Here is a 19,163-nt window from a genome sequence, read left to right as displayed (position 1 = left end):
GTAGTGCTGAGGAATTGAACCCAAAGCTTTGTGTATACAAGGCAAGCACTCTACCACTAGGCCATATTCCCATCCCAGATCTAAGGTTTTGAATGAGTAAAATGGGACCACCATTGCATATTCATTGATTCTGGCCAGTATGGAAAATTATGTGATAACTTCCTAATCTTCTCTGTAGTGACTCTGAGGAGGTTGGGGGTGGGGAGGGAGAGAATACTTAGCCTAAGAACATTTGTAGCAAACAACCCTCTGTGGGTCCTATAAAAATGAATTACTTTGTGGTATCATCCCTTCTGCTAGCTATGATCCCACTCTTGAACATTCATGTGATTTATCTGTTTGAAGTTGTTAAGAATTTTAAAGCATCCCCTTCGCCCAGCACTAGTTATGAAGAACAGTGAAAATATTTGCCCACCACTCAGACTGCCCACCTTCCCTTATCTTGTTACACATTCTCTTCTGTTGAAAATCATTTGTGCTTGCTAGAAAAAATGCTTCTAGCCAAGTGATTTTTTTTATGTATATAGTTTTGAGAGCATCCTTCTATTGTTCTTCTGTTATTCTCTCTCATTCTGCTTTGAGCATGCCAACATATTAAACACTGAATGTACAAAATTGGAACCAATATATCTAAAATTCCTCAAAATGATTTTAATAGGATTGTTATTATAATAGATTTAAAAATTTTATTATGCTGTTATTCATTTATATGTACACAGAGAATCAGTGTATACATAATTATGAATTAATATAACTATGCTTTGATTGTTAACTATACATGAATTCTTGTATAAGAAAAGTCTTACCAAGTTTGTTCTAGCATAGTCATTGTGACTTGATATCTTTTCATTACAGCTCTTTATTACTAGAAGGAGTTGAACCACAGAGTACATGTGAATTAGAAGTGGATGCGGTAGCAGCTGACATTTTAAACCGGTTGGATATTGAGGGTACACTCACATTTTTTTTTTAATGGCAATACTAGGATTTGAACTTGGGGCCTAACATTTGCTAAGCAGCGTTTCTGCCATGTAAGACATGCCTTTTCCACTTTAAGCTACGCCTCCAGCCTCACATTAATTCCAGCCCCTTAATGTATGTTGCTTTTTGGTATTTTGGGGGTTTTTTGACAGTGACCAAAATGTAATAGAACAAGGGAACTGTGATATAGGTAAAAAGTGCTTTAAAATTGCATCTGAATTTCTGATGAGATATGATGTGAGCTAGTTTTCTATCAGTGTGACAGAACACTTGAGAGAAGGAAAGATGTACTTTTGCTCAAAATTTTAGAGGTTTCAGGCCATGGTCAGCTCATGATATTATTTCTGAACCTATAATAAGGCACAATATCTTGGCAAAATGCTGTGGTAGAGCCAAGCCATTAACTATGTGGTAATTTGGAAGCAGAGAGAGTCAGAGAGAAAGGAACCTGCACACCTACTAGGCACCTACTTATTCCAACTAAATCCCTCCTCCTAGTAGGCAGTCTGTTCAGCTGTAGACTAATCCATCTTTGACGTTGACACCCCAGTGATCTAATCATTTCTCATTAGCACCATCACCCTGAAAACAAACCTTCAACACATAAGCCTTTGGGGCATATTTCATCTCCAAACTACAACAGATACTCATTACCTTTTCCTTCATATTTCTATTCATGTGACTGTGTTTGCATAAGTATGAAACTGAGCGTGACCCTAATCAAAACTAGCCAGTATGAAATAATATACTCTGCTTTTTAATTGTTTTATCTTCAGCTTTACTTACTTCCTGGGTTTTAGGTAACCGTTAGAAAGAAAACTAAAAAAGAAGTAACATAATAAATGTAAATTGGGATAGTTTGTGTTAATATACAAACTATTTTTCTTAAAAGGCAAAAGAAGAAGTTTGAGTATTTTTTTAAGCAAGAAAATGTTTACTTTGTTCCTTGGAGTATTTAAGTATTGTTGTGATTACAGCTCAAATTGGAGGTAACCCTGGTCTCCAGGCCATATGGGAAGATGAAAAGCAACGGCGAAGAAACAGAAATGAGATGTCTCAAATTAGCCAACCTGAATCACAAGGTATAAAGTTAAATGTTCTAGTGATTTTTTTAAACTAAACTATTTTAGTGAAATATTTAGTTATTTTCCCTGGTGACAACGCTAGATGTTGTATTTGTTAAATTTGTTATGTAATTTTCTATTGACATGGCTGTATAACCAGGAATTCTTTGTGTCTGGCAGAGTCATTTTTGTCACCTATTCTCTCCCTAGGAAGTTAACGTCTCCTCCACTGTTTTTGGTCTTCAGTGTATCTTGCTTCACTCTTCTGTTACTTTTTAATTCTGCAGTATGGTCTACCTTAGAATATTTTCAAAGAGGTGTTAAAAATTATGAATTCTAATTTAGAAACAATGTTTATTTACATCATTATACTTTGACCAATGAAATACTGCCTCCAAATGATTTTCTGGGGATGTTTTGTGAACTCTCACTGATCATCATGTACCACTCCAGAGAAAAATACTTATTCATTATTAGATGTTACTATATCCAGGAAGAATTTGAGTGGGCTCAAACCAGTGCCATGGATACAACAAAATTTTATAGGTAAAGGTAAATATATACAGTTAACAAACCAAAAGTATTTAAAATATGTTAGTAAGCCTGTAATGAATCCAGTTAAGCTTTTTAAATTATTTGTAATTTTTAAAGCACCTGAAGTTTTCTATAGCTTTTAGAAGAAAAATGTCATATTTTATAAGTGGAAAATTTCTAGTTTCAGGGTGTATGATACTTTTAGAGGTAAGAGAGTAGTCTTTTTCTGTTTAGCTCATATTTATAGAACTAAGCCATGAACTACATTTCATTTTAGTTTCAGTAACAGCCATTTCTCTCTGGTTTGACTCTTATAGGACTACGTTTAGGTGGTATTATGTCTGCCAAGTGAAAGATAGGAAATTGCTGCCATTTTTCAAGCCTTTTAGGAAAATAAGTTAACCATTTATTACTTACATTTTTTAATGGACTTTTAAAATTCAAAGATCGTAGGTTGATGCCAACAACAGAAAGTGAAAAAAAATTTCAGAAACGACTTCAAGAAATTCTCAAGGAAAATGATTTTTCTGTGTAAGTAATTATTATAGATTGCAGAACTAATTTTATTGCTTTATTATGTGGTTTATTATAAAAGATATGTTTTAATTAAGCAGAACATTATCAGGATCTATGGACAACAGCAATGGATCCCAAGAATTCTCTGCTGAGTTAACATTACACTCTGATGTTCTCACTCCTGAAATGCTACAGTGTACTTCAGCCAATATGATCGAAGTTCACAAGGACACAGAGTTGAGCAAAGGTGAGAGTGTCTTTTTACATATACCATTAATACTATTAAGAGTATCTGTATATTTATAGCACTGAGATATTAATACTTACTTGAGTTTGCTAGGGTTTTTTTTCTAAAAAATGAAGTCTCATAAAGCACAAATATTTTTTCCCCATTCATTTATCCTTTCTACTTCTGAAAAGATAAGAACAATGGCAAAGTTGGTATAAATTACCACCATATATGTCCACAATATATACTATTGATTTAAGCTTAAAATTTTATATAGTTTTTTAAATTTAAATTTTATTGTCAAGGTGATGTACAGAGGGGTTACAGTTACATACTTAATAGTGAGTACATTTCTTGTCAAACTTGTTACTCCCTCCCTCATTTTTCCCTACCTTTCTCCCCTTTCCTTCCCCCTCAAGTTGTACAGTTAATTTCCAACATAATGTCTTGTGGTTCACCCTTGATGCTTTGTCTTGTCATTTTGATGTTCCCCTTCCCTTCCCTAATTTAGGTAAATGAATATACAATATTCAAAGTACCAAAATCAAATACAGTGACAACGGGATAAAACACAGGAAAGAAAAATGAAAGAAAAAAGAAGTAACTTCATATAGTGCATTAAAAAAAAATGAAAAAACCCCTGTTTCCACATCTTGGAGTTCATTTTGCTTAGCATCATCTTATATGATCATATGTACATAGCTATTGAGCTATTGTGATCCTCTGCTAGGACTATCATAGACATATACTAATTATTACAAATGAAGGAAACTGTGGAGCCCATGTTTCTTTGGGTTTGGCTTACTTCACTTAATATAATTTTTTCCAAGTCTTTCCATTCCTTATGAATGGGGCAATGCCATTCTTTCTGATGGAAGCATTGAGTTCCATTGTATATATATATATCACATTTTCTTGATCCATTCATCTACTGAGGGGCATCTGAGTTGGCTCCATATGTTAGTTATGGTAAATAATGTTACAATGAACATAGTTGTATTGGTAGCTTTAGTATGAGCTTGTTTGTGATCTTTTGGGTAAATGCTCAGAAGTGGGGTTGCTGGGTTTGGGGGAGGGAAAGCTGTGTTTAGTCTTTTGAGGAACCTACATTCTGCTTTTCAGAGTGGTTGAACAAGTTTACACTCCCACCAACAGTGTGTAGTAGTGTTCCCTTTTGGCCACATTCCCACCAGCATCTGTTATTAATTAGTTTTCTTGATAATGGCCACTCTAACTGGGGTGCGGTGAAATCTCAGTGTTGTTTTGATTTGCATTTCTTTTATGTCCAGAGATGTTGAGCATTTCTTCATGTGTCTATTGGTCATTCTTATTTCATCTTCAGAGAATTCTCTCTTTAAGTCTTTAGCCCACTTATTAATGAGTCAGTTGTTTCTTTGACCGTTTCTTTTGGGGGGGTACTTACTGTTATGCCCAGATTTTGGGTCCCCCAAGACCACCAAGGAGCCGATACCAATGCAAACGCATGAGAGTCTTTATTGCAAGCTTGAGCCTAGACTCCCAACCGTCACCGCCACAGTGAATCTGGATTGAGAGTCCCGACCCTCAGATAGGCAGGGTTTTTATTGTGATTACAACAGGGGCAGGGTATTTCCAACTTGACAGATACTTGATTGGATGGCATTTAGCAAGCAAGTCTTGTCCTATTTCTATTGGCTATCTACCCTTTCAGTTATCTGTGGCTTTGATAATGGGAACTGGCCTTGGTATCAGGAACTGACAGCAGGTGGTCATATAGCACTGATGCAGGGAGTTAAGGCAGGAAGTAGAGCAAGTCACAAAAGGGTTAAGCAAGCCGTTTACAGAAGCAGAATTCTGCAGTCAGGCTGACCTAGTACCAACTTTATTTTAACAATTGTTACCATGTTTTCTCATTACCACTAAGCAAGCTTGAGCAGGCTAAAACAATCCAGTACTCAATCATAAGTAAACCAACCCAAGAGTTATCATGGCATTGCTACTGCTGTTATGGTTATTTCTATAGTCTATAACTATGATCATTTTTTACTGTCCAATACCATGGTTGCTACCTAGGTATAGAGGGGAACAAGGGCTCCCTATATTTTTAAATGTCAAACTACAAAAAACGAGTCTCACGACTGGGGGTGCAGCCCTCTATCATGGAGTCATCACCAGGGTTTAGAAGCTGTTATAATTTTAACACTTAAACTTATATTTAGTCACTCAGGTTCTCAGGTTAGCGCTTACATTTCCTCCTCTTCTATTGGTTACTAATGGAGGGGGTGGGGGCAATCATGACCTCATTATACTGGTGCTCAGGCACCATTAGCTGTACCTCACTGACATGATCTCTTACAAATGCAGTGAGCCTGTTAAGAATACAAGGACCAACCATTAGGGTAACTATTAGCAACATCAAAGACCTTGCTACTGAGGTTATTAACAATGTCAACCAAGGGGACCAGTTAAACAAAGACTCATACCATCCCATGCTCTCCCTGCATTTCTTTTCACGCTCATCCAGCCTGTATTTTACTGCTGTGAGAGTTTCTTTGATCACTCCTGTATGGTTAACCCCAAAACAGCATTCCTCTCCCAAAGCCAGGCACAGCCCTCCTTTCTCTAGGAACAATAGATCTAAACCTCTACTGTTTTGGAGGACCAGTTCTGCCAGGGAGTTGAGGGAGTCGGTCAGCTTATCAATGGATGCATGCATTCCCCGAATGTCCAAATCTACTTGAGTGATGAGAAGTTTATAGTCAGTCCTCCGGTCCCTTTGATTAGGGCAGCCACTATGGCTCCAGATGACTGTCAGGCCATCTTTGATCTTAACCCAAATGGGGTGGGAGGGGATGTGGCAGCAGCAAGCAGCAGTGTCTTCCAGTGGTTCCAATAGAATGTCACACCTCCTGCTGGGTTGCCTGCAACTTTCTGCATAGACTCGTTAAAGAAGCTTACCCTAAGGCTTGACTAGTGAAATCCCCTAATATTTTCCTGGTTGCCTTTTAGCAAATGCTGGTTAGACAATTTAGCTATTGCTTCAGAACCAAGCTTAGGACGTAAGGGAGGAGGCCTCCCAAAAATTATTTCATAAGGTGTGATGCTCTTAAAGTGTGGTGTAGGAGGGCCGTCCAGTTTTCATCAGTCTCAAGGGCTAATTTGGTTAAGGTCTCTTTTCCTTTCCACCTGACCTGAACTTGGGGGTGATAGGCACAATGTAATTTCCAATTAATCTCCAGTGACTCACCTAATAGCTATGTTACCTGAGTGGTGAAAGAGGGGCCATTGTCTGAGCCTATGGCTACTGGGAGTCCAAACCTGGAAGTTATCTCCCCTAGCAGCTTCTTTGCTACTGTCTGTGCTGTTTCCCACTTGGTTGGGAAAGCTTCCGTCCATCCTGAAAAAGTGTCTATAAAAGCTAGCAGATACTTATATCCAAACTTGCCTGTTTTTACCTCAGTAAAGTCTACCTGCCAATAGGCTCCTGGCACGTTCCCCTTTCCCTCTTTCCCTTGGCGGCTACTCTGCCAGCTTCATTTATTCTCTGGCATGGCACATACCGGCTGGTAATATTCTTTCTAATGTCTGGAGCTGCCTGTCCCACAAATGCTACATTAACTGCTTTTTAAAAATTTTCCTCAGCCTCTAGATCTATGGAAGTATAAGTATGGTAAGCACCAAGCCGCCTTTCTTTTTTTTTTTTTTTTTTTTTTTTTTGGCCAGTCCTGGGCCTTGGACTCAGGGCCTGAGCACTGTCCCTGGCTTCTTCCCGCTCAAGGTTAGCACTCTGCCACTTGAGCCACAGCGCCGCTTCTGGCCGTTTTCTGTATATGTGGTGCTGGGGAATCGAACCTAGGGCCTCGTGTATCCGAGGCAGGCACTCTTGCCACTAGGCTATATCCCCAGCCCCCAAGCCGCCTTTCTAAAAAGGCTGCCGGAGACTCATCCATTTAGACAAATTGATTGGGCCCTTCCCAGTGGTCCCGAGACCCCCCAGAGAAGCCTGGTGTAAGGTCCTCTCCCTGAGGGCTACATGCAGATGCCCCCACCTCATTGTCTCCACCCAGTTAGTTACCTGGGTAACCTGCAGACCTGGAGGCAGTTACCTCCCCTTTCCCTGAGGTCACATCCTAATCCACCTGGCCATACCCCTTGCCCCTGCCCTAGATATAAGGCAGGGCTGAGTGGGGGTCTCTCTCTCTCCCTTCTCTCCGGCCATGGATCATCTTGGCCACAGGCCAGCAGTTCGGTAATAAACTTTCTCTCCTGCCTGAATACCGCGTGGTGTTCTCCTTTACCGGCTACCTACTTTAAAAACCTAACATATATGGTGCCGTGACTCGGATGGGGCTTAAGAGTCAGGACAGGCGGAATTCCCTCTATTTTTCTTCTTTTTCTGGGAGTATCCTCAGTCCTGATGGCCCTTTTTCCGCGAACCGAACTGCTGCGAGTTGCCACGCGGCACTTTTCACTAATACCATTGCTGGCCTCCACATCCACCTCCACCTCCACACCACTTGTCTACCCTGGTGAGTGAAACTGCTGCTGCTCCGGTTCTCTGCCGCTCCGTCTGCCGCTTCTGCCGCTTCAGCTGCTTCTGCCCGGTAAGCTCATCCACTCACCAGGCGCCTCCCTCCCGTGCTTTTGGGTTTTGCATCACAGTCACACCCGAGCCGGGACACTGAGGCCTTCTCGAAATAATCAAACAGATACAGTTTTTGCCACTGCAATGGTAAATGGTCAGAAGTCACTTATATTCAGGCTCTCTTTCTCTTCCTTTTTCTCCCTCTCTCTCTAATCTTCCTGCTTACTTGCTTACTTTATAAAATTCCCAAGTCGTACCATCATTGTGTGCCTTGCTCACAAAGCTGCCTCTTTTCACAGACCTTCGAAACTGAGGCTTGAACACCAATGTGCTTTGTCATCAAAGATATCTAAAAGTTCTTTTCTCTAGCATTGACCACGTGGTGGATATTGGGTTTAACAGGCATCAGCTCAGGCGCCATTATGCCATGCCATGTGTCCTCTATTAGTGTGTTTGTGTCCTCCTGCCACCCCCCTCAACATGGCATCCCACTAGAGTTTATACCCCCTCAACATGGCATCCCACTGGAGTTTATCAAAATATGGTTTCTCCATTTTATAATCTGAAAATTGTTGTTTGCTAGCAAAATTGTTTTTCTAACCAACCACGTGGTTTTAAAATATTAAGGCAAAAGGAAGGATTTAGGGCACAAAATTAAAAATTGGGTGACTTGGACAGTTCTTATACTCAGGTATGGACATTAGATGGACAAGCTACTATCTCTTGATCCCCTGGCTCTGATTAATTTTGAAAGGGGGAGACAAAGTTACTCCATTTTGGATGCGATCATTTTCCTCTTACTCCACTCCATGATACTTGTTCCCGGAACTGGCTGAGTCCCAGTGGTCTAGGTGCTTGTTGCTGGGATGGCTTGCCCCTGTTGGCATTCACAGGATTTGAACTCAGGGCCTGGGCACTGTCCCTGAGCACTTCTGCTCAAGGCTAGTACTCTACCACTCGAGCTCCACTTCCAGCATTTGTCTGGTAAGAGATAAGTCTCTTCAGCCATGCTTCCAGCCTGGCTCTTTGCTTATTAATTCGGAGATGGAGTTTGAGAGAGATTTTCAGCCCGGGCTGGCTTCGAACTGCAATCCAAGGCGTCTTTGCCACAAAAGCCCTTTTTGATTTCCAATTAAAACAAGGAGACCAAGGGGACTAGAGCTTACCTGTACCTTGTCAAGAACTGACCAAATACTTGCCAGAATTCTGCAATGACAAAACTCAGTAGATGCGATGAGTTTTAGCACAGATATATAGCTAGATGGACATACTAACAAATGACTTTTACACATACATACACACATGGAACACACATACACACTGTGCACATAGGTTTTACAGCATGCAAAAATGAATTTCAGCAGTAGACTCTTTCGGAATTCCAATAGTAAATGACATTTTTTGTCCAATATTTTAGAACCACGTGGTTGGTTAGAAAAACAATTTTGCTAGCAAATAACAATTTTCAGATTATAAAATGGAGAAACCACATTTTGTTAAACTCTAGTGGGATGCCATGTTGAGGGGGGTGGCAGGAGGACACAAACACACTAATAGAGAACACGTGGCATGGCATAATGGCGCCTGAGCTGATGCCTGAGCCAGGCTGGAAGCATGGCTGAAGAGAATTATCTCTTACCAGCCAAATGCTGGAAGTGGAGCTCAAGTGGTAGAGTACTACCCTCGAGCAGAAGTGCTCAGGGACAGTGCCCAGGCCCTGAGTTCAAACCCCGTGAATGCCAACGGGGGCAAGCCATCCCAGCAACAAGCACCTAGACCCCTGGGCCTCAGCCAGTTCAGGGAACAAGGATCATGGAGAGGAGTAAGAGGAGAATGATGTCACATCCTAAGTAGAGTCACTTTGTCTCGCCCTTTCAAAATTAATCAGAGCGGGGGGATCAAGAGATAGTAGCTTGTCCATCTAATGTCCATACCTGAGTATGAGCGCTAGCCAAGTCACCCAATTTTTAATTTTGTGCCCTAAGCCCTTCCTTTTGCCTTAATACTTTTTTTTTTGTCCAGCCCCTGCCTCATGAGACTTCTTCCAGGCTTCATTCAAGGACTGGCATCTACCATCAAGGGACCCAGCTGCTCACCTTCTCCAGGCGGGGCCACATTTCTGCCTTTTACCCCTAATGCCGACGCCCCTTGCCAGCAGGAAGCAGCCAGAGAGAGTCTTCGTCCTTTTTCATAACTATTAAAAGGCTGGAATGTAAGGTCTGTCGCTGGAAGGCTCCATGTAGATGCCCCCACCTCATTAAGTCTCCACCCAGTTACCTGGGTAACCTGCAGACCTGGAGGCAGTTACCTCCCCTTTCCCTGAGGTCACATCCTTATCCACCTGGCCACACCCCTTGCCCCTGCCCTAGAAATAAGGCAGGGCTGAGTGGGGGTCTCTCTCCCTTCTCTCCTGCCATGGATCATCTTGGCCACAGGCCAGCAGTTCGGTAGTAAACTTTCTCTCCTGCCTGAATATCGCGTGGTGTTCTCCTTTACCGGCTACCTACTTTAAAAAAACCTAACACCTGGCAATAAACCTTTAAGCACTCCCTACCTGCCAACGAATTCAGTGGTGAAGAGGACATCTAGTGTCTGAGGCTTCTTTGAGAAGGAAGGGTCAAAGTGGGAGTACAGCAGGGAGAGAAGAGGGATTCCTACTTTATCCTGCCTCATCTTTTAAAGGGAGCTGATGGGCGAAGATCATTCATCTTCTGTAACTTCTTCTGGCTGGCTCAGGGGTGTTGACCTTACCTAGCCAGGAACCTATAACCTTAGTCTACTTTACCAAGAGACTAAGTATATTTTAGATGTGAGGCCTTTGTTGTATGGCTAGTGAAGATCTCCCAATCTGTGGGCTTTCTGTTTATCTTGCTAATTGTCCTTTGTTATGCAGAAGCTCTGTAGTTTGATGCAATCCCATTTGTCCAACCTTTCTCTGACATGTTGTTTTTCTGGGTCTTTATTATATATAAATGGTTTCCTAATATCAGTTGAGCAACTTTTTTATTCATCATACCTCAGCTCCTCTTGTTTTTCAAATATGGCCATAGGGGGGGGGGGGTGAGGGGTGGGTGGGAGAGTTTCTTTTGTTGTTGTTCTTATTGTTGATTATGCCAGTACTGAGGCTTGAATTCAGAACCTCAGTATCTTGCTTGACTTTTTGCTCAGGGCTCACATTCTACTATTTGAGCCACACCTCCACTTCCAACTTCTTGCAGATTAATTGGAGGTAAGAGTCTTCTAAACTGAACTGTACTACCGAGGTTGGCTACAAACTATGATCCTCAGGTATCAGCCTCCTGAGTAGCTAGGATTGTAGGCCTGAGAACCAGTGCCTGCTTAGCCTCATGTATTTTTTCTGAATTGCCTTAGACTGTAATTCTCTTCCATGCTCTCTCCTATAGATGGTATTATAGCCATGCACCATCAATGCCTTGCATAAATCTCATACTTAACAGTAAATGTACTTTTATCACTAAATGTACTTTAGTCAGGATAATATCCCTTCTGATACTTGTTCAGAAGTTTATGTTTCTTTTGTGTATATATGTGGTCCTAGGTCTTGAACTCAGTGCCTGGGTGCTGTCCCTGAGTATTTTAGCTCCAGGCTAGCACTCTATCACTTGAGCTAGAGCTCCACTTCTGGCTTTTTTTGGCAGTTAATTGGAATTAAGAATCTCACAGACTTTGCTAGCTGAGCTGCTTTAAGTTGTGATCATTAGATCTCAACCTCCTACGAAGCTAGGATTACAGACATGAGCCACCAGCACCCAGCTACAAGTTTATTGTACTTTTTAAAAAAAGTTTTATTATAAAGATGATGTACAGAGGGATTACAGTTACACGATTCAGGTAATGAGTACATTTCCTTTTGAACAGTGTCACTCCCTCCCTCATTCTCTTCCAGGTTTTTTCCCCTTCCAACTTCCCTACCCCCAAAGTTGTATACATTTCCAACACAGTGTCTAGTGGGTTTTACTGCTTAATTGGTTCACCCTTTGTCTCACTGTTTCTGTGCTTCCTCTCTTTTCCCCAAATCAGATGAACTTACATACAAAACAAAGGGTACAAAAATCAAGAACAGGGACAGAAGTGAATAAACCAAAGAAAAAAGGAAAGGATAAAACAAAACAAAAAAGAACTACATATAGTACAATAAAAAAATAAAACTCTTCCATTTCTTGGAGTTCATTCCAATAAGTATCATTTTATATGATCTTACGCACATAACTATTAAGCTCTCGGGATCCTCTCCTAAGAATAGCATACTTTGTTCTCACTGTGTGAATGTTTAGATTGCTATTTAATCATGTCCAGGTGTAATTATTTGTCTCTTACTGTCCATTGAGTTTACTTACAGGCTTATGGGCACATTCTAGTTATTACAAATGAGGGAAACCATGCAGTCTATGTTTCTTAGGGTTTGGCTTACCTGTCTTAGTATATTTTTTCCAAGTTTTTCCATTTCTTTACAAATGTGGCAATGTCATTCTTTCTGATGGAAACAAAAGCCTTCTTGGTCACAAATGTGGCGGTTTTGGGGTTTCTGTTTTTTTTTTAAAGGTACTGATAAATCTGCCCGTTCATACTTTCATTACAGCTGCATACAAATATATTTTCCATTTTACTTACTTTTTTCAGTAGTTATAATTTTTCTGTTCTTCATTTACCTGTCCTGGATGTCCTGTAGTTGTTTTACTTGTTTATTTTTCATTTCTTTGTTGTTAAAGTGATGTACAGAGGAGTTACAGTTTCATGTGTAAGGCAGGAGTACATTTCTTACCCAACTTATTACCTCCTACCTCTTTTTCCCCCACATCCCCCTCCACACTTCCCTCTCTCCCCCATGAGTTGTACAGTTGGTTTCTACCATATAGTTTTGTAAGTATTGTTATTGCATTAGTTTGTCTTTTTATCCTTTGTCCCTGTATTTTGGTATTCCTTTTCCCTTCCCCAGTTCCAGTACATATATATATATACAATATCCAGGGTACTAAAATCAGTTGCAGCGATATCAGGGGTAAAACCATGGGAAAGAAAGACAAAAGAAAAAGAGTATAATTTCACATGGTATGTTGAAAATAACAATGATAAACCACATGTTTTATCTTTAACAAATTATATTAATTGCTGCTATTAGTAAGCTTCATCGACCTTTTGTAGCTGTTTCTCTCTCTCTCTCTCTCTCTCTCTCGATACTAGGTTTGAACCACATACACTTGAGCCACTCTCCCCATGCTTTTGACTTGCACTGGCCCCAGATAATTTTTTTTTTTTTTGGCCAGTCCTGGGCCTTGGACTCAGGGCCTGAGCACTGTCCCTGGCTTCTTCCCGCTCAAGGCTAGCACTCTGCCACTTGAGCCACAGCGCCGCTTCTGGCCGTTTTCTGTATATGTGGTGCTGGGGAATCGAACCTAGGGCCTCGTGTATCCGAGGCAGGCACTCTTGCCACTAGGCTATATCCCCAGCCCCCCCAGATAATTTTTTTTTCTGAGAAATTGCGCATTTATCTATTTTCTATTTTTTTGGTATAGAATTGTTCACAGTACTGTTCAGCATTTTCCTTATAACTTTTATTCCTAATATAATTTACTTAAATCTTTATCCTTAATTTGTTGTTCTTTTTTTGTTAGTGTAATAAAACTACATTTGTTTTTATTAGTCCACATAAATGCACCTTGGTTTTTTGTTTGTTTGTTTGTTAAATTTAATTTTTTCTTTATTGTCAAAGTGTGGTACAGAGGGGTTACAGATTCCTATGTAAGGCAGTGAGTGCATTTTTTGTTCAACTTGTTACCTCCTCCCTCATTCTCCCCCGTCCCCCTTTCCCCCCCAAGAGTTGTGCAGTTGATTTGCACCTTGTTTTAGAGTGAGTTGGTTTTTTTTTCAGTTTTCTATATATATTAGGGATTTTGTTTGTTTTGTCGGTCCTGGAACTTGAACTCAGGGCCTGAGCTCTGCCTCTGAGCCTCTCTGGCTAGCACTGTGCCACTTGTGCCACAGTGTCACTTCGGCTTTTTCTGTTTATGTGGTACTGAGGAATGGAACCCAGGGCTTCATGCATGCTAGGCAAGCACTCTACTCACATTCCCAGTCCCCATATATTCACTTTAATGTTTTTCTTATACTTGCTCTCTCCTATGATGTTTTACCTAAAACACATTTCTTCCTGAAGATTTTCACTTGAAAAATCTCAGAAGCATTTAGTTTCAAATTTATTCAGATATCTGAAGTAGGAAAACAAAACTATTTTCTAATAATACACTTTTGGTGTATTGTCGATTTTTGTCTGGCAAATAAATGTTTTCTATTTTGCTTTTCTCTTCAATAGATACAGGACTCATTTTACCTTTAAAGCTATTGAATCCCTATGTACATTAGACCTAATAAATGCTCAAGGACTACTTTTTTAAGATAATGGGGTGCTTTTTGTAAAATGTACACTTAATGTAAAATGAGAGAGAATAAAGTTATCCAAATAAGACACTCCCCACTGTTCATTTTAATATATAATTATTTTTATTAGAGTAACCTAATATTTCTAAAGTTTCTAGATAGAATCAAAAAGAAGAGATTGTAAATATTTGATGGTTCATAGATTCAGGGGCTAATTTTGTTTTATTGCTTATTAATACATATGACTGGTTGGATAGTTTGCTAACAGTTCGGATTTTTAAAAAGACTTACAAAATATTTCTTCCTAATCCACACATATTCCAAAGGTTGATTTATAGGTATGCCTGTTGTTTTAATGTATTTTATCCTTTTTTCATTTAAGGTCATACTAAACATAAAGTGGAAAATGCACTTATTAATGAAGAAGCAATTTTAAACCTCATGGAAAATAGTCAGACTTTTCAACCTTTGACACAAAGACTGAGTGAATCACCGGTATTCAGTAAGTAACAATGCTACCATAAATACTCTATTTTTAATCCGAGAGTGAGTTTTGTAAGGAGAAATTTTTTTCTTCATTTGAAGAGATTTTTTGTATTTAGTAAATACCGAGTTTAAAAATGAAACATTACTTTCAATCAAATCACTTGTTTTTGAAAATATGGGAAAAACCTCTTTTAAGCCATGTGTCTTAAAAGCAGGAAAGGGACAGCTATATCCATATCTGGTGAAACAGACATTCAACCAAAATTAGAATAGAGAAAGAACAATCCATCAAGAAGAGTAAATTGTTAACATATATATACAAAAGGTTGGCATACCCAAGCCAAGCACTGAGTTGTCCTGCCTATAATCCTAGCTATTCAGAGATCTGAAAGCCAGCCCAGGTAGAAAAGTTGATGAAACTCTTTAATTAACCAGCAAAGAAATGATGGAAGTTGAGATGTGGCTCTAAAAGCCAAGCAATGAATGGGTTTCTAGTTCCAGAACATGAGTTCAAGTTCAAGCACCACTACTTTCACACACAAAGTTACCATACCTAATTTTATTAAATAGTACTGCACTTACAGGAACAGATAGACAACACAATAATTGTGGGAAATTTTACTAGACTTAAAAGTACAGATGGACTACAAGACAATGGTGGTCTATTCTCACCAGTAGATAGGTCATCTAGACAGACTTCAGAATTAATCAGCATTATTGCAAATGGAATTAACAAACCTCTACATAACATTCCACCCAGCTATATGCTACACATTCTTCTCAGGAACTTATGAAACTTCCTCAAAAATAGATATTTTAAGACAAAAGCAAGTTTTAACATTTAAGAGAATTGATATAACATCCTGTATTCTATGAGGCCACAATGAAAGAAAAGTAGAGAATAACCGCAGAGAAAACTACAGAAAATATTAAAATACATGTAATCCCTTATTGAATGACTTACATGAGAGAAATAAGTGGGATTTTAAAAAACTTCCTAGTTTCTACTGAATATGAAAACACAACTTATCAGAACCTTGAGTACAGCAAGAACAGTGTTAATAGGAAAGTTTTTGAGTACCTATATTAAAAACTCCAAATAAGTAGCTTAATGATTCACCTCAAGTTTCTAGATAAAACAACTAGCCAACCCTCAGTAGCCAAACCTCAAATTAGCAGGTGGAAAGAAATAATGAAGTTTAGGTAAGAAAATTGATGAAATGGAAAAATTAATGAAATAACTTTCATTTGAATGATATATAATGAAAGAATCAAAAGTAAAAAATCAGTTAAAGAAAAAGTTCTTTGAAAAGATGAAAAAGACTTAGTCTGTCCTGTCTCCCTACCTTGCTTCATATCATTGATGATTCATATCATCATTTGGTGTTCACCAATGGCCTTCGTAATATCCTCAATAATAAGCCAATAAATCTATTTTCCTGAGCTGTGAGTTCTCAAGGCTCTTTGGAACTGCTCTGCCAAGTTAATGGAATCCAAGGCGGGAGTTAGAGAAACCCCAACCAGAGAGTTGGTAAAACAACCTAAGGCTTTTTGACTGGCAATCTTTTGGCGGGGAGAGGTAGACAAAGATGGGGTAGGAAGAGGAGGGGGTACTAGTTAGTGGTACTATTTACTTACTGGGTTGGGGCTATTGATCTCATAGTCCTTGAGTTCAAACTCTGGTAAACACACACACAGTTAAGAAAAGGATAACATGTTTAAATGTGTAATTTTAAGGCAATACATTAGCATACTCTTATAGTGTGTTTTTTATTTTTATTTTGAACACTTATGACCCTATTTGTAAAAGTTTGAGCAGTTTGTCAAAGTACAGATTCCTGGGTTCCACTCTTATCAATTCTAATTCAGTAGGTGTGGGATGGGTCTGAGAATGCTGTTTTAAATGAGATAATAAAATTATTCTAATGCAGGTAGTATAAACGTCACACTTACAGCAGAACTGCGAATACTTGAACCTTTGCATCAACTATGTTCTTTTAGTACTTGTTAGTGTCTATGATGTTATTTTATAGCTGATCTCAATTGTTGGATTATTTAGAAAATCAAGTTATTTGTTGCTGATTGCTTTTTTTTAATAGTAGGCAATAGTCCTGATGAGGCTCTGATACATCTTATTGCTGGCTTGGAAAGTGATGGATATCAAGATGGAAGAAATAGGCTGTCATCACCATGTCACCCCTTTATACATATGAAAAATCCCCAAAATAGTGATGATGAAGAAAATGAACCACAGATTGAAAAAGAGGAAATGGAGCTTAGTTTAGTGATGTCCCAGAGATGGGATAACAATATTGAAGATCATCGTGCCAAAAAGAGGTAATTTATTAGTCACTTCTGTTATTGTAATAACTTGCTGTTATTAAATCAAACATTTTATTTTCTTTCTTTTGTCTTTTCTTTTTTGGTACTGAGGATTGAACCCAGGACTTTGCACTTGCTAGGCAAGCGCTTTGCCACTGATCTACATCCCAGCCCAAATCAAACATTTTCATGTGTGCAAGTCCTGGGACTTGAACTCACAGCCTGGACACTGTCCCTGAGCTTTTTTTGCCCAAGGCTAGCACTCTACCACTTGAGCCACAGCTCCATTTCTGGCTTTTATGTGTAGATAATTGGAGATAAGAGTCTCATGGACTTTCCTGCCTGGGCTGCTTTGAGCCATGATCTTCAGATCTCAGCCTCTGGAGTAGCTAAGATTAAAGGTGTGCAACACTGGCATCCACCTCTCAATTAACTTCTTTTAAACACTTTTAAGTAGTGACTTCTTTTCCCATGTAGCACATATTTAATATTTGAGGAAAATAAAAATTTTCTACCTTCAAAAAGATTAAGAAATGATTATGGATGATTAGAAATCATCCTCTGCTTGTATGAGACAAAATTAAAGCTCCCCTTTATCTTAGAACTTGCAAATAAAAAAAAGAATGCCCTCTGATAGTTCAGCTGTTAGGGATCTGAGTAGCAATGTATGAAGTAAGCTTGAAGACGAGGAATGATTGATTAGCTAAATGAATTAAGTAATAAAGATAAATAAAGCAAATACTTATTCTGGTTTGTTTTTCAAAATAAATCAGTAAGCTGGGCCTGATGATCGACTTCTGTTATCTGATTACTTGAGAAACTGAAACAGGAAGATCATGAGCTAGAGCCAGTTTGTGCTACATAATGAGAAAAGGTCTCAGAAAAATCAAGCTTAGTGGTAGGAACTTGTGTAGCATGTATAGAGCCCAGGGTTCCATTCCTGCATGTAGAGGGGAGGGAGATAAATCAGTGAGAATACATTGCACTTTTCTTAATTAGTCTCTGTGAGCTTTATTGATTTGACTGTATCCCTGAGTTGTATGATATAGTTGTAGAAAAATTCAGCCTCTGAGCTTGAAAGACTGAATAAATATGATTTTCTTTTGAACAACTATAAAGTCTTTGTTTGAAATTTTTCAATGCAAAAGCTTTTGTGAAAGGGGAAAGAAGTTTATCTATAAATTCAGTGTTTATTTGTGTATAATGTTAAGTATTTTTATGTTTAATAAATTGGCCTATGAAGCCCTCAAATAGGCTATTTTTCTAACATAAATTGCTACAGCAATAAAACAAAAGATCTAGGGATGTAGTTCAAATAATAGTGTACTTGAGGCTGTGGGTTCAATCCCCAGTAACAAGAGATATAAAGAAGATTTTGTTCAATATCAAAAGGTGGTTATTCCATTTAGAGCTAGTAATGATGAAAATATACTTGAGATAGTAAATCCCTGACACAAACAGAAAAGCAGAGATTGTATAAAATCTGTTGAAAATAAAGTACTTACATTGAGCCACACAGACTAGAAATATTTGCTGTATAATGTCTGATATTTCTTTTTCTTTTTTTTTTTAAATTCTTCCAGTTATAGGGATTGAACTCGGATCCTACCACTTGAACCATATCTCTTAAGTCCTTTTGCTTTTACTTTGTTCTAGAGAATAAAATCTCATTTGTTTTTGTCCAAGCTGGCCTGGAACTGAGATCCTCATATCCTCCTCCACATGAAGGAGATTATAAAGTTTGTTTACAATAATTTTTGCCTATACCCATTGTAGAAAATGTTCACAAAATAAATTTGCTTTTCTTTTTTAAAGTTAACCTTATTTCCAAATTCTTCATTGTTGTACTAGTCATATTAGATAAATTATTTACATCTATGTTTCTATTATCTAACTATGATACTGGTAAATTTTAATATTCTCTAGTTCACTGTGCAGAAACACTCACAGAAGTTCAACTGAAGATGATGATTCATCTTCAGAAGATGAAATGGAATGGAATGATAACAGTTTGCTTCTTGCCAGTCTTTCTATACCTCAGTTAGATGGAACTGCAGATGAAAACAGTGGT

General features: G+C 38.7%; 1 protein-coding gene across 7 annotated transcripts in view; it reads left to right on the top strand.

Moving 5' to 3' along the window:
- The window catches only part of Rev3l (REV3 like, DNA directed polymerase zeta catalytic subunit), a 146,041-nt gene that overhangs the window by 64,532 nt on the left and 62,346 nt on the right, over positions 1-19,163 (top strand). For 6 of the 7 annotated variants that reach the window (XR_007212086.1, XR_007212087.1, XM_048353921.1 and 3 more), the window contains 7 exons: positions 856-950; positions 1,959-2,063; positions 3,026-3,110; positions 3,191-3,342; positions 14,667-14,786; positions 16,870-17,107; positions 19,019-19,161. Coding sequence is in view for 5 of the 7 variants with exons in the window: in XM_048353921.1 (XP_048209878.1) it covers positions 856-950; positions 1,959-2,063; positions 3,026-3,110; positions 3,191-3,342; positions 14,667-14,786; positions 16,870-17,107; positions 19,019-19,161 (938 nt within the window). In the remaining 2 variants the exon portion in view is untranslated. The remainder of the gene's footprint in view (positions 1-855; positions 951-1,958; positions 2,064-3,025; positions 3,111-3,190; positions 3,343-14,666; positions 14,787-16,869; positions 17,108-19,018; positions 19,162-19,163) is intronic. The other variant, XM_048353922.1, reaches the window with a different exon arrangement.

The sequence above is a fragment of the Perognathus longimembris genome, chromosome 9 (genome assembly GCF_023159225.1).
Source record: "Perognathus longimembris pacificus isolate PPM17 chromosome 9, ASM2315922v1, whole genome shotgun sequence".
Taxonomy (NCBI): domain Eukaryota; kingdom Metazoa; phylum Chordata; class Mammalia; order Rodentia; family Heteromyidae; genus Perognathus; species Perognathus longimembris.
This window is presented reverse-complemented; position numbering and strand designations above follow the sequence as displayed.